This window comes from Notolepis coatsorum (assembly GCF_963971535.1).
Source record: "Notolepis coatsorum genome assembly, chromosome: 6".
NCBI classification, from domain to species: domain Eukaryota; kingdom Metazoa; phylum Chordata; class Actinopteri; order Aulopiformes; family Paralepididae; genus Notolepis; species Notolepis coatsorum.
This window is the reverse complement of record NC_140170.1, coordinates 94,273,897-94,294,580: the sequence shown is the minus strand read 5'-3', so window position 1 is coordinate 94,294,580 and position 20,684 is coordinate 94,273,897. Positions and strand designations below refer to the sequence as shown.

The 20,684-nt window shown below is 47.9% G+C and overlaps 1 protein-coding gene across 5 annotated transcripts in view; it reads left to right on the top strand.

Annotated features, from left to right (window-relative positions):
• kcnab2a (potassium voltage-gated channel subfamily A regulatory beta subunit 2a) overlaps nucleotides 1-20,684 on the top strand; it is a gene marked incomplete at its 5' end in the record, with an annotated part of 158,829 nt that overhangs the window by 128,993 nt on the left and 9,152 nt on the right. For all 5 annotated transcript variants that reach the window (XM_084316035.1, XM_084316037.1, XM_084316036.1 and 2 more), the window contains 6 exons: nucleotides 2,408-2,452; nucleotides 2,796-2,839; nucleotides 3,254-3,340; nucleotides 18,240-18,325; nucleotides 18,646-18,766; nucleotides 19,401-19,495. In XM_084316035.1, coding sequence (XP_084172161.1) covers nucleotides 2,408-2,452; nucleotides 2,796-2,839; nucleotides 3,254-3,340; nucleotides 18,240-18,325; nucleotides 18,646-18,766; nucleotides 19,401-19,495 — 478 coding nt within the window. The remainder of the gene's footprint in view (nucleotides 1-2,407; nucleotides 2,453-2,795; nucleotides 2,840-3,253; nucleotides 3,341-18,239; nucleotides 18,326-18,645; nucleotides 18,767-19,400; nucleotides 19,496-20,684) is intronic.

Here is a 20,684-nt window from a genome sequence, read left to right as displayed (position 1 = left end):
CTGCGTGCACGTGTGTCTGTTCAGAGACGCTGAATAATGGAACAGCCTCTTGTGCCCCCGTTCCTTTATCATCCTGAATGGACAGGCATCTACATTTACATTTACATTTAGTCATTTAGCTGACTCTTTTATCCAAATCGACGTACAAGTTCTGTACGACAAGTCATCAGGAAGGGCACAACTCTATCAGCTGAGTAACAATGTTCATCAAAGTGTTGAGTGCTACGGTGTAGGTTAGTATATACAAGTGCATGACAGTAAGGTTAGTTAGGGTTAGATTTTTATGTTTTCTCTTGCACCGCCGGGGCGCAGGGAGGTAGCTCTCACTCACCGTGTCGAGGGAGCATAGTCACACTTGGAGTACTTTATACTTTATATACTTTATACAGTTTACGGTGTAATAGGATGCAGTGGTGTCGTGTGTGAGTGGGAGAGATGTGGCATTACCTGGAGAACGTCGCAGTCTAGAACATACTGTAGGTCATTAAAAGGTAGAGCGCGTTCCGGGTCCGGACTCGGACACCGTCGTACCAGGACCTGTAACCGATAGATGGTTGAGAACGAATACATTTTGATAGAGCGTTTCTGTTTTAAGTGACGCAGCTTTTCTTACGGTACTGGTTTAGCGGCCCAGGAAACTCACAGACCAAATCATGTCACCTGACTCTACTCGGCCAATCAAATCTGTGCATTCCCATACGCATTGCGACTCGAGTCAGTGAGACACTCACACGCGCGGCCAGGGGAGAGAGACAAGACAGACTATCGGAGAAATAGTGAAATAGTCATGGAGTGCTCTCAAAAGAGAAATGTAGACAGTAAAAACAGAGCCTTTAATCAATACGCTATGATGCAACTTTCTCCACTATGGGCATTCAAACCAAAAAATATGGTTCCAGGCTCACTAACCTACACCTCATGTGTATGAGAACGGCCCTGACACCATTCCAGCCCACATGTAACATCCTGGCAGGACTAGAGCTCACTTCTCCCACTGAACAAGAGGAAGTGGGATATAAGAGGGAAAGAAAGAAAAGGAGGTGTTAAAGCTGTTTAATTGTTAAGATGTGTTGAGATTGTTTATTATAAAATTTATTGACACATTTTTATTTATAAAACAAAATATTATTGCATATTTTTCAAAAGCTTTTTGTATTACATGTTTAAATGCAACCCTTATTTGACTTGAAATGAGAAAATGACATTTATTTATTATTAGAGTATTTCAGTCCCTCCACTTCAATGTAAAAACCAACAATAATTATTGTTGAAATTTCTTATTGTACTTTCTTTATTCGATTTGACAGTCGGTTGTCGACTATATACAGACGTTCATACAACTACTAGGCTACTTCAATATATATATATATACGGCACTGAATCATAATTCTAGTTAGACATCATGATGTTCTGGATCTTTGCTTGAGGACATTTCCTCTGACTGGACCTCTTATAATTTTAATTGAATACCCCTGGTCTAGAAAGAATACTTTCTAGAGCTCTAACTTGGCCTTAGTGACTTAGTGTTTTATCAGGTTCCTTGCTTAGAACAGTGGTTCTCAACCTGGGGGTGGGAATCCCCACACTAGGGCTGTCCCCGACTAAGGATTTGGATGGTCGACTATGATTGGCCAAAATTTGCCGTTAGTCGACTATTGGTCGACAAAAAAATAATATAGATAAAATAAATATTAAAAATAAATAAAAATTAATGTTTTTTTTTTTTTTTTTTGTATCATTCCATTTGGGCTGTGGGGGTGCTTAATGTCTGAAGGAGTCGACTGAAGGCTTCTTGTCCTCTGCAAAAGCATGCAATTGGTCCACTGATGGATACATCTTGATATTTGTCTAGTCTAGTGTGTTCATTAGATGGGTGAAATCCTCTTTCAGTGCCTCTGTGCCTGTTTTTGTAGGCAGTTAGCTTCTGGTATGCGTGCCATTAGCGTTAGCCACGCTTCTAGGCCTATTTTCTTTTGGAAAGAATGATAAAATATATATATATATATATTATTATTTTTTATTTTTTGTATTTTTTATATTCGACTAAGAGGTTGGCTTAGTAGACTAATCGACTAATAGGGGTCAGCCCTACCCCACACACACACCCCCCTCTCAGGGGCTCGCCAGATGGTTTCCAGGGGTCTCTTTGGCACTCTTTTTGAAATAATTAATAATAGTCTAAAGCCGTCCTTATTAAACAAGTGACACCACCTGAAAAGGGAGACTAATAGGCAAATCATCCTTTTTATTATCAAAAGTCACCATTTCGTCTTAAGCTTGACCACATTTGGGGTCATGAAAAGCTTTCCTCTTTTCTCCGAATATTAAAAAGGTTTGAGACCCACTGGCTTAGACAGAATTCTAATTGGAATTAATAATGTGGATTTATTTTCTTTTTCATTTTCAGACGTTCCAGTCTGGTAATAACAACGAAGATCTTCTGGGGTGGAAAGTAAGTCTCATCCGGGCGACTGATCCTCACCTTTGATCCGCGCCGCTCGTCCCCAAAATGAGAAGAAATAATCCTCCTGTATAATTTGTGTCCATAGCGACTGGCGCTCTTATTAGAGCTTCTCACGGTCCTGTTAACGGGATCATGTGTGTAATCCAAGCTGATCCGTTGTCAGTACAGTAGAGATGAAAGATCATCTCTCAAAGTATCATATCATGGCGTCTTCTCCGACAGAGGAGCAGCACGGAATGGGAATAACGGAGTGGTCCTGTCCACTGACAGTTTCTGTGCCGTTCCTTATTGTCAATTCTAACGTACTTGTATTTGTTTTCCCCCTCCATAGAGCAGAGACTGAACGAGGGTTGTCTCGAAAACACATTATAGAAGGTAAGCTTGAAGGGCACAGATCACACCAAGGACGGCAGGGGGAACTTAATTGCTGACCCTGCATCAACCAAAAATAATTGTGAACCCTTTCACTACCACACCAAAGAAGGTTAACCCTTTCACGAACACAGTGAAAGGGTTAACCTTCTGTATTGTCGCAGTGAAAGGGTTAACCCTTTGGTAGTGTGGTAGTGAAAGGGTTAATGAGTTGTTTTGGCTTCAGGGAGTCAGTGTCCCTTTTTTAAATAATGAAAACACTCTTTCTTAGGGTTGTCGAAATTACAGAGAAAGCTCAGGCATATTGGCTATACAGTATAATAACATAAAGTCAGTGTCATCTGCTAAATCTCTCCTTTAGTGGTCTGACGGTGGGTTAGTACAGGGTGTGATCACAGCTGTGGCTCTTGTTTTTAGGGTTAAAAGCCTCGCTGGAAAGACTGCAGTTAGAATACGTGGATGTGGTGTTTGCGAACAGACCGGACCCAAACACTCCTATGGAAGGTAAGATGTTTTAACCCCTCTTTAGCCTCTACTTACAGATGCTGTAAGTGGTATTTCTTTGCTTAAATAAGTGTTAAATAGCTCTACATTCTGACAGCCATCGTTGATATATAGAGGGGTTGGTCAGTAACATGGGTCTCCCAGCCCCTCCACTTTGCACTAAACACAAAATGCATTTCCTGGTATCCCTTCCCACTTTATCCAATCAGGAGAGAGATCTCTTGATATTTGTACTTATTTCAAGAAATCTTGCCAAGACAAATTTGCTGGCAGATTGTTTTACTTGTTTCAAGCACATATTTGCTTATGACTAAGTATGTATTTCTTATTTTTGTCAGACCATCTTTTCAGTGTGGAGTTCTATCTCCTGATTGGATCAAGTAGTAATAATAATAATAATAATAATTCATTACATTTATATAGCACTTTTCTCAGACTCAAAACGCTTCACAACGTAGGGTTAGGGAAATTGCCTCCTAACCCAACCTTGGGCTACGCAGGCTCAATGGCTGCTGTAACTGAGGGGTACAATTCCCTGACTGTATTGATAAGTATGGTATCATTAAACCACTACCGCTTTATGTACTTTAACTACTGGCCACACAGTACATGATATAGATATGATGAACACTTTCCCACCTGATGAAACCAAGTCCACACAAATGTATCCGTCGAATCTTTAATATATAGCAAAGGGTATATACAACGTTCACGTAATGACATTTATGATTTGAATGCACTTGTAAGGCAAATGAGTATTCGTAGGCAAATCAACATTGAATGTCCAATCTCTGGTTACGCAGGAAGCAAGTATACAACCTGGTTCTTTAGGGAACTATAGCGATGGTACTTAATGATTATTATATTATACACTAAAGGGGGTCCCGCTGGTTGTAAGTCAGTAGGGGGGGGGGGGGGGGGGGTTAGGAGAGCCGCTGGCGATATCCCATCTGGCCAACGATTTCTTGGGAGAATTCAGAGTGCTGAACACGGTGCCCACAGAACCTTGGTCCACAGATGAATACAGTTGGGCCCTCTTGTAGACGGTAGCTGCCGGTCCACAACGAAGAGACGTGAGGCGACCTCACTCGGGTTAGAGCGCCGTCTCACCTGGACTCCTCTCGGGGGTAGTTCCAACACTTACCAGTGTTGGCTGTTATCCATGGCATAATCAAAGCACCCAAAGCAAGTAGATAATCCAAGCCGTGTAGGGCTCGCCGTCATCCGGGTAAGGTAATCCAATGTGCAGGTCCACTCGTCCTTGCCCAGAACTCCTCGGATGAAAGCACCACACGTGGTCTGCCCAGCCTGGTTAAGACTCTAGATAACGCGAGGAAAACGATGGGGGTACTGCTCACTTTATAACTCTAACCGAACGATGCACCATACATAATAGACTATTATTAACTTAATAGAAATACGTCCCACTCGACGGTATAGTGCCAAACTATGACAATTCAACTATTAATCCACACGATGTCTCAATGCCATTCTGAGGCCAAGTTGACCATACTGCACCACACGTGTATCGTGGGTGAGGCTTAACGTCTTGCCACTAGGTTGGAGGGTAAAGAACTAAGGGCTAAGGGAAGTTCTACTTTACTTGCGCCATATATATATGCGCTGTGAACAAATAGTACCATTCGTATTTCGGCAGACGTATTCCTACGCGGAACCGGGGCTAGTAACGACATGTTCGTCGGCACGATTGAACTTGAACCAAGGGGCTTGGCTGCTGGCGCCAAGTTCTTGTCCAATGAGAGAATGAAACTATTATGGGCTGTTAGTAGACCAAAGGGATATTCAGTGTATATGTACAAGGAATATACAAGGGATATCAAACGATATACAAATACTATTAAATATATATCCATAAATAAATATATATATTCGGTTTAATCTGATCCTTCACAACAGCCGCCCCCTAATTAGTCCCACCTAATTAGCTAAGCAGAGACAGATTGACCGCACTGTCTACCACTCAAGGTCCGCTGTAAGGGTCAGTCAACTCACAAAGTCATGGGGTCATGGTCGTCATCGATAGTGTCTGGGAGTCTGGGCAGTTCTATTAGCCTCGCCACGGGTCGTGTGTAAGTTCGCCCTTGGACGAGCACCTCAGCTGCTCGGACCTTGCCATCGGCACCGGTGATCACTTTGCTTACGCGGCCAGCCGGCCACATAGCTCTGGGTAGTGACTGGTCGATAATCATGACGACTGTTCCTTCTGTCAAATTGTCTCTCTCTTTTACCCACTTCTGGCGGGTCTGTAGAGACGGTAAGTAGTGGAGTAGAAAGCTGTTCCAAAACTTGTCAGCTAGTACTTGACTGTACCTCCACATTCTTCGGCCGTTCGCTTCTTCAGGCCTGTACATTGTCTGGGGTAGCGCGGGGTCCAGCCGCCCCATCAAGAGTGTGTTGGGGGTGACTGGGTCGACATCTGCTATATCACTGGAGACGTAGCCGAGGGGCTTGGAGTTCAATACTCCCTCGATCTCCGTGAGGACTGTCATTAGGACTTCTTCCGCTACAGTCTGGGCCCCAAGCACGGCGTACAGGGCTGTCTTTATAGAACGTACTTCTCGTTCCCAGGTTCCACCGAAGTGGGGTGCGTTCGGGGGATTAAACTGGAAGTCAATCTGGGATGGAGCGAGGTGGGTCTTAAGTTCTGGGCCCATAGCTTGGAAGCTCTCTCTCAGCTCTCTTTCTCCGCCTTTGAAGTTTGTCCCGTGATCAGACAACAATGTAGACGGTTTTCCTTTCCGTGATGTGAATCTTCGGAAGGCCATAAGGAATGAGTCTGTGCTCATGGTTGGAAGGAGTTCGATATGTATCGCTCTGGTGGTCATGCATTTGAATACAATACCCCACCGCTTCTCGGTTCCTCTTCCTTTCTTTATATACAACGGGCCAAAACAGTCCATGCCTGTGGAGTGGAATGGCTTGTCGCCGAGTCGGAGGCGACAGGGAGGTAGGTCAGCCATCCGGGGTATGCTGGGCTGCGCGCGCCACTTTCGGCAGTCTAGACAGGTTCGCTGGAAGCGTCGCACTGCTTCTCTCCCTTGAAGTATCCAATAGCGACGTCTGATCTCCGCGAAGACTCTCTCTGCGCCTGCGTGGTGCACATCCTCGTCGTATTTCTTTATGATCAGCTCTGTGACCTTGTGTCGGCTGTTCAAAACTATCGGGTACTTAACGTCATCCGGTAGATCGGGGGCTCTCCGCAGACGACCACCCACTCTGATGAGATTATGGGCGTCACTCTCGGGTGCCAGGTGGAGCAGTCTGCTGTCTGATGGGACGGGCTTTCCTCCCTGTAGACAGTCTAGCTCATCGGGGAACGAGTCTCTCTGGGCTCGTTGTAGTAGAAGAAGTTCTGCTTCTTCGTAGTCAGCTGCTGAAATGTCAGTGGTGGGCTGAATCTCTGGGTGGTGCCACAGAAATGTCTTTAGTTGCGCACTCTGTAGGGTGAGGCAGTCATCTATGTTGGGGTCTGTGGAGGCGACTGTGCTCAGTCCACAGAACATAGGTTTCTTGTTCTCAGCCTCCTCTTTACTCGCCTCCCGTGGGGTGGGCGTAGGCCACTCTCCTTCCGGGAGCTTGAGGAACTCTGGTCCGTCACTGTAGATGTTGTGACGGGTGAGGTCATCTAGGGACATTCCCCGGGTGATGACGTCAGCTGGGTTGTGTTTGGTGTCCACATACCGCCAGCTCGCTGCTTCTGTTAACTCTTGAATCTCGGTGACTCTGACTCCCACGAAGACTTTGTATCTGCATGAATCAGACTTGATCCATGTGAGTACTGTCGTGGAATCTGACCACAAGATTGTTCTGTGCACCGGAATGGTGAGTTCACGTTGGATTAACGTGGCTAGATGCGCTCCTGCTAGGGCTGCGCAGAGCTCTAGACGCGGGATAGATTGTTGCTTTCGTGGGGCTATTCTTGAGCGAGCCAGGATGAAAGCAGTGTGTATCTCTCCTCCCTTCTCTTGGGCACGCAAGTAGGCCACCGATCCATAGGCTACTTCGGAGGCGTCGCTGAAGACGTGTAGATCCATCTTGCATGTCTCTGGCCTCACTGTGGGTGGGAAGTAGCTGCAGCGTATATTGACGCCTGGGAGTGAGCGGAGCTCCGTCTCCCACTCTCTCCATGTGGAGGCAAGGGGTGCGGGTATTGGGTCGTCCCAGCCCTGGTCCTTGTCCCATAGTGCTCGTACAATCATCTTTGCCCTGGTGGTGTAAGGTAGAATACATCCCAACGGGTCATATTGTCTGGCGAGTGTTCTGTACACACTCCGTCTGGTGGTCGGTATCGCCGTCGACCTTCCCTGCTCCGTGGTCAGGGGTTTGTGTCTATAGTGGAGCGAGTCTGTTTTGAAGCGCCAGACTAGTCCTAGTGTCATTTCTTGGGCTTCTCCTGGGATTGTCGCCATCCAGGTCTCGCTGCTGGCAGCCTTGTCCGCAGGGGAGAGGCTGCGCAATACGTGCGGGTCGCTGCTGGCCCACTGCCTGAGATCAAAGCCGCCTTTGATCAGGGAGGCGCGTAGCTTGAGTAGGAGAGCCTCGGTTTCTTCTTGGGTCGAAACGCTTTGTAAACAGTTGTCCACGTAGAAACTGTTCTTCACACTGTGTCGGACCTCTTCATCTGCTGCTGGGTCCTCTGCGACGTGTTTCTGCAGTGCAAATGTAGCACAGCACGGGCTGCATGTGGTTCCGAAGGGGAGGACTTCCCATTGGTAGATGGCTGGGTGCTCATCTCCGATCCTCTCTCTCCATAGGAACCGCAGTAGGGGCTTATCCTCCTCCACTAGTCTCACCTGCAGGAACATCCCTTTGATATCCCCGCTGATAGCCACCTTGTCCTGGCGGAAGCGTAGTAGCACGCCTAGTAGAGAGGGGCCGAGTGTGGGGCCGGGCAAGAGCTCTTTATTCAGATTCTGGGATCCGATCTGGTAGCTGCAGTTAAACACAATGCGATCCTTGCCGTTGTGGTGGACCTTGTGGTGCGGCACGTACCATGATTCGGTCGTCTGATCGGCCTCTTTAATGTCAATCTTCATTACGTGTCTCGCTGTGATTAGCTTCTCAATCTCAGCGCGGTACACACTCTCTTGAGCGGGGTCTTTGGCTAGGCGCCGCTCTGTGTTCAATAGATACCGCTCCGTAGCTTCTTTCGTGGCGTGAAAGGTGGGCATTCCCTCTCGCCTCAGGAGTGGAGTTGCGTATCTCATCACTCCGCCGACTGTGACTCTCTTTGTCCCTTGCTCGAGGAGGTTTATGGCGTAAATGTCTTCTTTAGAACGAATGTCTTTCTTTTCGTTCTTAAAGGGCATTGTCTCTAGTGTCCATAGCCTCTCGACATGCTGCAGGAGAGTGGTGTCTTCTTCTGTCACTCTGGAGTGGAGGCAGCTAGTGGCTGCTGTTCGGTTGAGAGATTTAGCGAGGGGGCCTTGTAGTGTCCATCCTAGGCGGGTCTCAACTGCTGCAGGACAGCCTCTGGGTCCTGTATGGACCCGGTCTATCGGGACTATGAGGTCTGCATGGTCGGAGCCTATCAGCAGGGTCGGGGTGGCGCCGTCTATGAGCGGGATAGGTAGTTGACGCAGGTGCACATATTTATCCATCAGCTTGGCGATGGGGTAGGTGTACTGTGATAGTCCTATTTCTTGGCTGGTGAAAGCATTTGTAATCCTATACCGTCGCTCTGGCTGCCCGCTTGCTGCGATAGTGAAGGAGACATTCTCGCCTTTTATCGTCTTTAGATCTCTTCTTATTGTCCGAATCGTCATTTGGTTCTCGCTCCCCCGCAGTCCCAGCTGGGCCGCAGCGGACGCGAGCAGAAGGGTCTTCTCTGACCCGTCATCAAGGACGGCGTAAGTGTCCATGACTTTATCTTGGTAGCTCAATGTTACACGGACTACCTTTAAGAGCACTTGGGCGCCGCTGCTGCTGGCGGGGTCAATGTACATGACACTTGCCTTGGTGCTGCTCGATGGTGCAGGTGCAGGCTTTCTTCTGTTACTGTCGTGTAGGACATCTAGGTGGGCTCCGTCACACCGACTGCACCTCTTCTTTAGGCGGCACTCGGCTGCCATGTGACTGCGCGCACATCGGTAACAGCGCCTGTTGGACTTTATCCATTGACTCACTTCTTCTGCATTCATCTTTGTGAACAGGTCACATTGTGACAGCCAGTGTTCCTTCTCGCAGTACGGGCACACCATCTTCCACTTCTCTTTTCTCGAGGGGGTACTGTGGTTCTTACTGCTCGGTACTGATTCTGATTGGTGCATGACAGTCACCGATCTTCTTCCATCGTTTATTCTCCTGGGTCCCTCTCTGGAGCTTGGTGTGCTCCGCACGAACGTATCCAGTCGTAAGCTGCTGACTTCTCTCGCCAGGAAGTCGGCTAGATCGAGGAGGGATGGTTCGGGACCGTTAGGATCACGGTGGTCTCTCTGCCGCCTAAAGCGCTCTTGTCTGGCGGGTGGCAGCTTCTCTAAAATCCTCTCGACGTTAGAGTTGGCGTATAGCTCGTGCATACCCTTTTCTCGTTGCGCTCCCAGCATCCCTACCAGGGACTGCACTTTTATAGACAGGTCGTCTAATGAGCGATTGTCTGTTGCTGGGGGTAGGCGGTCAATATGCCTTATCTCTTGGATTACGTAATCCCATATACGTCCATATCTCTGGTCCAGCGCTGCTAGAGCCGCGGTGTATGGGGTCGTAGAGGTGGCATAGGCTAGCGCTATATTGTGCGCTCGGGGTACTTTCAGGTGCTTCAGTAATATTGCATACTTGTGACGTTCATCAACGACATCCACCATCATTGTCTCTAAGCACATTCGGAGCTCCGTGTACTGTGCCCGATTCTCATGGGTGAAGTCTGGGATGGTCGGTGTGGCAATGTATGACGCCGTGGATGGCTGATACATCGGCGAGCGTTGGGGGAGAGGCCTCCTAGGCGAGTCTCCTCTTGCGCCTCTCTGTGGGCTGGTACCGGCAGGGTACCATGGCCCGCTGGTCCAGGTGCTATTCCTCGGGGCTGGTCGTGCGTCGTGCTCACCCGTGAATAGAGTCGGGGGTCTGTAGCGCAGCGCCGCGGGGGTATAGCCTGGGCTGTACTGGACCTCCTGGTCCGGTGGAGTACTGTGCTGTCGTCGGGCTTGGTTCTCCTCCTCTCCCTCTTCTTCTTCTATCAGGTCCTCTAGATCCTGTAGTCGTTTATTTAGCTTCTCCGCAGTGTATGCTGCTCCTTCCTTGTAGCTGGGTCTCGCTTGGACCGGTCGGGGAAGGGGGTCTGCGGGGGGTATAGGCTTGGTCTGTTGGTCAAGTTCAGGGTCGCTTGCTCGGTTAGGAGACGCTGCCCTTGACTGTTGTCTCGACGAGTTCCTTGAACCCCTGGTGGAGGGAGAGGGTGTTGCCTTGAGGATCAGCTGCTCCATTAGTTGCGCTTGTAGCTTGTCGCGCTCGGCTTGTAGTCTGTCGCGCTCGGTTTCGCGCTGGATGAGAGCGAGGTCGCGCTCTGCTTCTCTTTGGGCACCGGCAGCGGCACGCTGGGTGTCTGCTCGGTCTCTTGCCATATTCTCTTCCGTCTGAAGGCGTCTCATCTCCAGGCGTATGCGCTCTTCTTCGCTCCGTTGCTGTGTCTGGAGTCGATCGCGTTCACCCTGGAGTCGATCGCGTTCGGTAGAGGCTGTCAGGCTGACGAGGAACGCCTGTGATAGCATCCTCTCCGCTTCGCTGGGGGAAGACGGTTGTGGAGGTGAGCCGCTCCTGGCGGTACTCGTTGGGGAGTCCTGGAGCTCTATTTCCTCGGCGCTCTCCTCCTCTTCTTCCGTGCAGAGTTCTCTCTCTGTAGGGTTGTCTTCCTCCCGGGGCTGGTCGGGGACTACTTCTTCGGTATTGGCGGGGGGTAAAGGCATGTCAGCTCCCTCCTGGTCCCCACCGTGAGCTTGGTCAGTTACATTAGAACCCACTAGGGCCTCTGTGGTCGGGGTAACCTGGTCGTTAAGGTCAGACATAATTTTACTTTCTACTTTTACCGCGTTTACCGTTTGTAGAAGGCTAGGTAGTTGACTGACAGCGTAATCCTCTAAGTACTGAGGTGTCTGTCGTCTGCGCCGCGGGCGTTCTACGTTAGGAGGACCGTTTCGTGGAGTGTTCATCATAGGCCATTTCAATATTAATAACACTATATTAATATTACACTAGTTACCCATCCGGCTCGAAGGACCAATTGTAACTGAGGGGTACAATTCCCTGACTGTATTGATAAGTATGGTATCATTAAACCACTACCGCTTTATGTACTTTAACTACTGGCCACACAGTACATGATATAGATATGATGAACACTTTCCCACCTGATGAAACCAAGTCCACACAAATGTATCCGTCGAATCTTTAATATATAGCAAAGGGTATATACAACGTTCACGTAATGACATTTATGATTTGAATGCACTTGTAAGGCAAATGAGTATTCGTAGGCAAATCAACATTGAATGTCCAATCTCTGGTTACGCAGGAAGCAAGTATACAACCTGGTTCTTTAGGGAACTATAGCGATGGTACTTAATGATTATTATATTATACACTAAAGGGGGTCCCGCTGGTTGTAAGTCAGTAGGGGGGGGGGGGGGGGGGGTTAGGAGAGCCGCTGGCGATATCCCATCTGGCCAACGATTTCTTGGGAGAATTCAGAGTGCTGAACACGGTGCCCACAGAACCTTGGTCCACAGATGAATACAGTTGGGCCCTCTTGTAGACGGTAGCTGCCGGTCCACAACGAAGAGACGTGAGGCGACCTCACTCGGGTTAGAGCGCCGTCTCACCTGGACTCCTCTCGGGGGTAGTTCCAACACTTACCAGTGTTGGCTGTTATCCATGGCATAATCAAAGCACCCAAAGCAAGTAGATAATCCAAGCCGTGTAGGGCTCGCCGTCATCCGGGTAAGGTAATCCAATGTGCAGGTCCACTCGTCCTTGCCCAGAACTCCTCGGATGAAAGCACCACACGTGGTCTGCCCAGCCTGGTTAAGACTCTAGATAACGCGAGGAAAACGATGGGGGTACTGCTCACTTTATAACTCTAACCGAACGATGCACCATACATAATAGACTATTATTAACTTAATAGAAATACGTCCCACTCGACGGTATAGTGCCAAACTATGACAATTCAACTATTAATCCACACGATGTCTCAATGCCATTCTGAGGCCAAGTTGACCATACTGCACCACACGTGTATCGTGGGTGAGGCTTAACGTCTTGCCACTAGGTTGGAGGGTAAAGAACTAAGGGCTAAGGGAAGTTCTACTTTACTTGCGCCATATATATATGCGCTGTGAACAAATAGTACCATTCGTATTTCGGCAGACGTATTCCTACGCGGAACCGGGGCTAGTAACGACATGTTCGTCGGCACGATTGAACTTGAACCAAGGGGCTTGGCTGCTGGCGCCAAGTTCTTGTCCAATGAGAGAATGAAACTATTATGGGCTGTTAGTAGACCAAAGGGATATTCAGTGTATATGTACAAGGAATATACAAGGGATATCAAACGATATACAAATACTATTAAATATATATCCATAAATAAATATATATATTCGGTTTAATCTGATCCTTCACAACAGCTGCCATACACTGGCACCCGGCACACATCACACTACACAATGGCTGAACGGCTCAGGAGACAGGGATTTTGATATCAGTCAATTAAGGGGAAGGGATGATTAGGTGGCCTTGATGTCAGAGACCTGATTGGGAATTTGGCCATTTAACCCCCTACTCTTTACGATAGGCGTCCTGGGTTCTTTAACGACCGAATTCAGTCAGGACCTCGGTTTAGCGTTTCATCTGAAGGACGGCACTCGCAGCTGTACGGTGTCCCTATCACCGTAACAGGGGCATTGTTACTGACTAGTCCAGAGGACAGAGTGCCCTCTGCTGGACAACAACACCACTTTCCGACAGCAGCCTTGATCGGGGCTCTAACCGGTGATCTTCCGATCATGAGTCCGGAGCTCTACTCATATAGCCACGCTGCCGGACATCAGGTGTGAAGGGATACCAGAAAATTTAGTTTCTGTTTACTGCAACGCGGAGGGACTGGGAGACCGATGTTACTGACCAGACACTCTACTGTATATCAGTGATGGCTGTCAGAATGTAGAGCTATTATTTTAACATGTAGACCACTTATTTTAACAATAAAATACCACTTACAGCGCCTTTTAATAAAAAAAAATTATGATCACTTATTTAGTATTCATAGAAGCTCTCAAGCCCCCACCCCATCCCACAACGAGTGCTTCCATGAGGCATTTCCATATTGCACACAGAAGCATAGCACACCTCATATTCATCCATTAATTCCATTGACTTTGACACGCCCTGCCGTTATTGGTCGGGTTAGATGTCGCTGTTGTCGCAGACCAATCCGCTTATCACATCTCGTATGTTCTCCTGGTGGTTCCACCCCACCGGTCAGTCAGGCCTCTCCTGGTGGTTCTACCCCACCGGTCAGTCAGGCCTCTCAGGCCTCTCCTGGTGGTTCCACCCCACCGGTCAGTCAGGCCGAGGTCTGAGACGGATGTGGAGAGACCTTTCATAAAGGGCAGGGTTCTGGCTGTGCGTGGGGTCAGCTGTTGTCACCCAGCATCCCGCTGCTCCTATGTCAGAGTGGCACTCCGGGTCAGTCTCAGGTCAGAGGTCAGATCACTAGCACCCTCACGCGGACTCTCCGGATTCTGACCGTTCATGAACGATATCCTCTGCCATTTCTAACCCTCTGTTATCTTAATTTCTATCGGTCTGAGAAGTAGCTGTTTTATCTATGTTTTTTATGCCCATCTGCCCTCTTTAAGAGCGCACATAGTCCACAACCGGCACACATGGACAGCCTTGAAAACGACTGCAGTTTGGCCATCTGGTGTATTGTTTTCCGCTAGTAGTAACCACAGGACAGGAAACATATGGGTGGAGGGGTTTCTGCTTTTGTTCATTTTGATTGAACAGTGTTTTCTTTGGTGGTTACATGCTGGGTCAAATGTGGCTACTGGGAAAGCCACTAATAATCCTTGGCCCAAGCCTGCTCCTAGCAGGCCAACAACAAAACAAAACACAGGAGGCCCCTTTCCCCCCAAATCAAGTAACATTCATAGTAAAAGAGAATTAGTTTGAACTGATCTCTGCCAACGACGAAAGGGCCTACCTGGAAGAGGTAGAGAACCTGTCACAGTGGTGTCAGGAGAACTGCCTCTCCCTGAACGTCAGCAAAACAAAAGAGATGATTGTGGACTTCAGGAGGTCGGGGGTCAAGGACTACAGCCCCCTCAGCATCGACGGGGCACCGGTTGAGAGAGTGAACAGTTTCAAGTACCTCGGAGCCCACATATCCGAGGACTTGACATGGACCACACACATTGACAGTGTTGTGAAGAAGGCACGACAACGCCTCTACTTCCTCAGGCGCCTAAGGAAGTTCCAAGTCAGTCAGAAGATCCTTAGGAACTTCTACTCATGTACAATAGAGAGCATCCTGACCGGCAACATCACCTCCTGGTTTGGGAATAGCACTGCACAAGACCGTAGCAGACTACAAAGAGTGACACGTTCAGCCGAACGCACAATTGGAGGGGGGCTTCCCACCCTCCAGAACATTTACAACAAGCGGTGCAAGGGGAAGGCTAAGAGAATTATTAAGGACTCGAGCCACCCGAACAACTGCCTCTTTGAACTGCTGCGGTCAGGCAAGCGATACCGGAGTCTTAAGGCGAGCACAGAAAGACTCAGAAGAAGCTTCTATCCCCAGGCCATCAGGCTGCTAAACGAACAATAAACACTATGCAACAACCATCAAATGCACACAGCACACACACCCACACGCACACACTCACTCAAACAAACAACACACTGCAGCACCCACTCTCCACACTTTAGATCACACAAACACACTTTACACTTTATATTTATTGATAAAGGATTTGCACTACAACTCGTACACCTACTGTGAATTGTACCTAAATTGCACCTCGTCCCATTTCTGCCTTGCACTATATAGTATTGTATATTAGTACACTGCACAGTATTGTATATTGTATGGTAACTACGTCTATTCTGCATCGAACATTGTACATATGTCTAAACTGAACACTGTGACCTCATTTTTTTTACTTCTAATTTTACTATGTTATTTTATTTCATTTCACTTATCTTGTCTTGCACAGTCTCTGGAGCGTAACAGTAAGAAGCATTTTGTATAAAAGTATTCTGTACTTCTGTATGACAAATATTAAAGAAACTTAAAGAAACTTGAACTAGTTTGAACTTTGATGTGAGCAGAATCTATTCTAAACCCCACAGCAGCCCCATCCCTTAACAATAATTAATGTTAATGTTATTAATGTCATGGGTTTGGATGAGAGAGAGAGAGAGAGAGAGAGAGAGAGAGAGAGAGAGAGAGAGAGAGAGAGAGAGAAGTCGCTTGGCAGAGAGGAAGAGAGATGCAGACGTGCAGCGAGCGTGCAAAACAGTTTAGAGGAAGGTGCACCCTTATTAAAAACCTACAAACATACCAGTAAATGCACATTTCTGGAAGACAATTCATAAATTTTTTGCGTGATTACATCAATCTGGGACACTGACCAGGCAGATTGTGAAATGGAAGAGAAGGGCTAACTTGGAACAGAAAGTGACGTCTCTGCTTCCACACTATATTCCTACCCGAGACCCACTCGCATGTGCTTTTGTGAACTGTGGACCAATTGATCGCTCTAAGGAAAGCATTTAATTGATTTCCTCATCATACGTTCAATTCGCGTAGAGACGGGCCAAACTCCAGTCCACTGCAGTGTTGGGATCAGATCAGGACAGTTCCTTTTACTTGTTCTTCTATTCGCTCGGTGCTTGTCAGGAGCTGCAGTGATATTGCTGCTTCATCCAGAATGAACCACTCATGCGTTGCGGCTGAAAAGAACAATTATCTCCTCAGCAGCCGCCTGGTGAACTCCTCCTTAGTCCAAGGTTCATCTGGTGGGTAACTAAACTAAACTAAACTAAACTAAACTAAAGTGTAGTAGCTCATGTAATGTAGTGGCATGATAACCCTGGTTGATTGATTGATTGATTGAAAACTTTATTAACAGATTGCAGAATGGGTACAATACAGTACAGCTCAATACACACAATTGTTAAGGGGATGCAGACCAGAGAAAGACTTTCGTCTTGTTTACATCAGGGTCCCCCATTTTCAATTCATCAGGACATATATGACATACATGACATACAGATAGTCAGTACTGCTACATCTATACATTTATGACATACCAGATTTGCAAATACAGTACTGTTTGTGATACAGAAGGAGTCAAGAAAAGGGAGTATATACATTTGACGTAGAAACTGTACATTGGAGGAGGTTGGGTACATTGGGATATTGACAACCATACTGGGTAATTTACATTGGAGGTGGTTGGGGGGGGGGGGGGGGGGGCACACTGTATAAACAAGTAAAACTGTACATTGAGGGGGGGGGGGGGAGACACTGTACAAACAAACAAAATTGTACATTGGACTATTGACAAAACCATACTAGGTAAATGACTGTACATTGGAGGGGGTTGGGTTAGGATATTTACAGGGGCCAGTGTTGAATTGCAGTCTCCCGTAGGTGTCCCTTGAGAGAGGTTTTGAAAGTGGGTAGTGATCCACATTCCTTTACAGCTTTGGGTAGGGCGTTCCACATTGATGTGGCATAATTGCGAAACGTGTTTAGTCCCTTATTTGAGCCGAATCTGGGTTTAACATGATTTGTGGAGCTCCCTCTGGTGTTGTGATCGTGGTATTCACTGACCTTTGGGAAGTATTTTGACATGTACATGGGTACCTTGGTCGTGTAGTGTATCTTGTAGACCAGGCCCATTGCAAGTTGCTGTACTCTGTCGTCTACTCTAAGCCATCCTAGGTTGTCAAAGTGGGCAGGGGTGAGGTGGGTTCTAGGAGTAAGGTCAAGCAGTAGTCTGACCAGTTTGTTTTGAGATGTTTGTAATTTTGTTTTTAGCGCCTTTGAGGTGCTTTGGTACCATGAGGTGCAAGCATAGTCGTAGTACCCCTGAATGAGTGCTCCTGCCAGAGTCTTCAGGGTATTCTTGTTTACCAGAGAGGAGATCCGGTACAAGATGGTGATGTGCTGCTCTCACTGCCTATCTATCTACACTTGATAACCCTGGTGATGTGCTGCTCTCGCTGCCTATCTATCTACACTTGATAACCCTGGTGATGTGCTGCTCTCGCTGCCTATCTATCTACACTTGATAACCCTGGTGATGTGCTGCTCTCACTGCCTATCTATCTACACGTTGGGTTGTGGTGGCCATGTGGTAGGGGATGTAGCATCGGCATGGTCAATACCTGGAGCTCACATTTGAACCATTTCCTCTTGCACCCACACCCCTTACACTAAACCAGGTTCCTATCCTATTCCCTACCCCTACACCCCTTACACTAAACCAGGTTCCTATCCTATCCCCTACCCCTACACCCCTTACACTAAACCGGATTTGTATCTTTGTATCTTATTCCCTACCCCTACACCCCTTACCTTAAACCAGGTACAAGTATGTTGTGTTTTATTATAGATAGGGGGATTGGGTTTTGGGCAGAGTGAAGCCTGTCTGGCTCTTGACTGGGTATCGGGTCACCACCTCCTCTCTTCCCTCCTCTCAGTTCTCCAACTGAGTAGCATAGATGTGTGGCAAAGGGGATCAGGTTTCATTAAGGACATTATCCTCTCGATAACATAGTAGAAAGACTATTGGAGAGAATGGTAGAAAACACTGGTAATGCTGACACCGTCTGTGTTTTGACTCTGTGTTTGTGTTTTGTTCTGCAGAGACGGTGCGGGCGATGACCCATGTGATTAACCAGGGCATGGCCATGTACTGGGGGACGTCTCGCTGGAGCCCCATGGAGATCATGGTGAGGTTTTTAACGATGCTATGTAGAGACGTATACACACATACAGACTTAGGCCTTTGAGATTCGTACTCGCCGAACAGTGTCTCCTCAAACTCACAATGTCTCCACTGTCCCTCCTGTAGGAGGCGCTCTGCTGTGTCTCCTGTAGGAGCTGTACTTTGTCTCTCCTGTAGGAGGCGTTCTGCTGTGTCTCCTCAAACTCACCATGTCTCCGCTCTGCTGTCTCTCCTGTAGGAGCTGTACTCTGTCTCTCCTGTAGGAGGCGTTCTGCTGTGTCTCCTCAAACTCACCATGTCTCCGCTCTGCTGTCTCTCCTGTAGGAGGCGTACTCTGTGGCGCGGCAGTTCAACCAGATCCCCCCCATCTGTGAGCAGGCCGAGTATCACATGTTCCAGAGGGAGAAGGTGGAGGTGCAGCTACCGGAGCTTTTCCATAAGATAGGTGAGCAGTAGGGCTATGGGGTCAGGCTGGCTATGGGGGCAGCCCTGGTACCCTATGGGGGTATTGTGAGAAGTCTCTAGGCCTCTGGTATAAAAATAGCCTTTTTTTGTATTACTTTTATTTATTCCCTTGGGGAAATTCGTCCTCTGCACTTGACCCATCCTAACTATTTAGGAGCAGTGGACAGTCGCACAGTGCGGCACCCGGGGACCAACTCCCGTTGTAATGACAGTACCTTGGTCAAGGGCAGTGGCAGGATAGACCGTGTGGGAGGAAACCCACACAAACACAGGGAGAACATGACAACTCCACACAGAAAGGCCTGCTGGCTGGGGTCTGAGCCCAGGACCTCCTTGCTGTGAGGCAGTCACCACCACCGTGCTGCTCAAGTTCCAGTATTAGTCCTAATCAGAAGCAGTCCTTGAACACGGCCCGACCAGCCCCTTAGACTGAACATAATATCTACAGAAATGTGTATCAGTAGGACTCTTGGGCTGATGAGGCTGATGAAGACGAGCATCATGAGGGGCATGAAGATGAGAATGCCTAGGATGATGAGGAATGTGAAGGATGAGGTTTACGAGATTACAATGATGAGAATGACACTGCCGACCTTTTGACCCTGTCCTCTCAGGTGTGGGGGCCATGACGTGGTCGCCGCTGGCCTGTGGGATCATCTCAGGGAAGTATGACAGCGGGGTGCCTCCCTACTCTCGCGCCTCTCTGAAGGTAGCCCCCCCCCCCCCCAAAACCCCTACCTCTCTCTCTCTCTCTCTCTCTTACCCCCTTAAGTCATCTGTGATGTCACTGTGTGCCTGACTTTGTCCTGTCCTCTTGTCCTATGCTGGTTGCTGTCATAATGGATCTTTTGCATGTGTTGTGTGTGTGTTGTGTCTTGTGTGCGTGTGTTGTGTGTGTGTGCGTTGTGTGCGTGTCCTTCAGGTGGTTCAACGTGCCGTCTCTTCTAGATGTGTTAGTGTGTTTGAGTGCCGTGTTGACGCTGCTTACTACTCTGCGTGCCAGCTGATCTGAGCAGCAGCAGCAGCAGTGCTACTCGACACTGTTTTGCTTGTTATTCTGTGTCAAACTCCTTCCAGCTTGGTGCACGACACACAGTGACACAGTGTTGGGGTTACAGCGTTACAATTGGAATCACCGTTGTGATTTCAGTTATCACATTACAGTTACTGATTTATAAACGGATCCTTAGTTGCCTTACACATCTCATCTTTCCTTCTGCATTGTTATGGATTCCAAATAATGCAAAATATTCTGATATTTCCTCCTCTTTTATCATCAAATGATTCCCCAATCCTACCCCCACGTTTATCATCCCCTTCCCTGGCTCCTTTCTGAAGGTTAACACATTGGACTCCAGACCCGAGATAAGTCGGGTTTTCATCATTATTTCTTTTATTCGATATTTCCATTCATAATCCATCCATCCAGCCTGATGTTATCATTGGGAATGGGTCTGAGATCGCAAACGTCCAATACCGCCGCCTAACACCTTGCGGCCGGTATTGCACATCATTGGAAAGCCTCTGGCTTGGGCTGTACGTCGGTCTAAGAAGTCCGGTCCGGGTTTTCCTTCTCGGGCAGGACAAGCGTTTATAACACATGGATTGGGGACACTCGAGCACTGCCGGTTCATGTGTTTTGGTGGATTATCTTGGCAACACGACCAACATCAATACTTGGAATGGCGATCAGATAATTGGAATATTCTTTATGCAGTACATCATAGACGAGGTAAGGGCTATATGCTATCAATCTTGCGTTGATCCGATAATCCCTTCCCCGCAATCGGAGTGTGTGTCTGTAATGTACTGTGTAACGTATTCCGTTGGTGACGATCGAAGCATAGAAACCCCCCCCCCCACCCTTTCATGCATGCATGATGAAACATAATACCGAT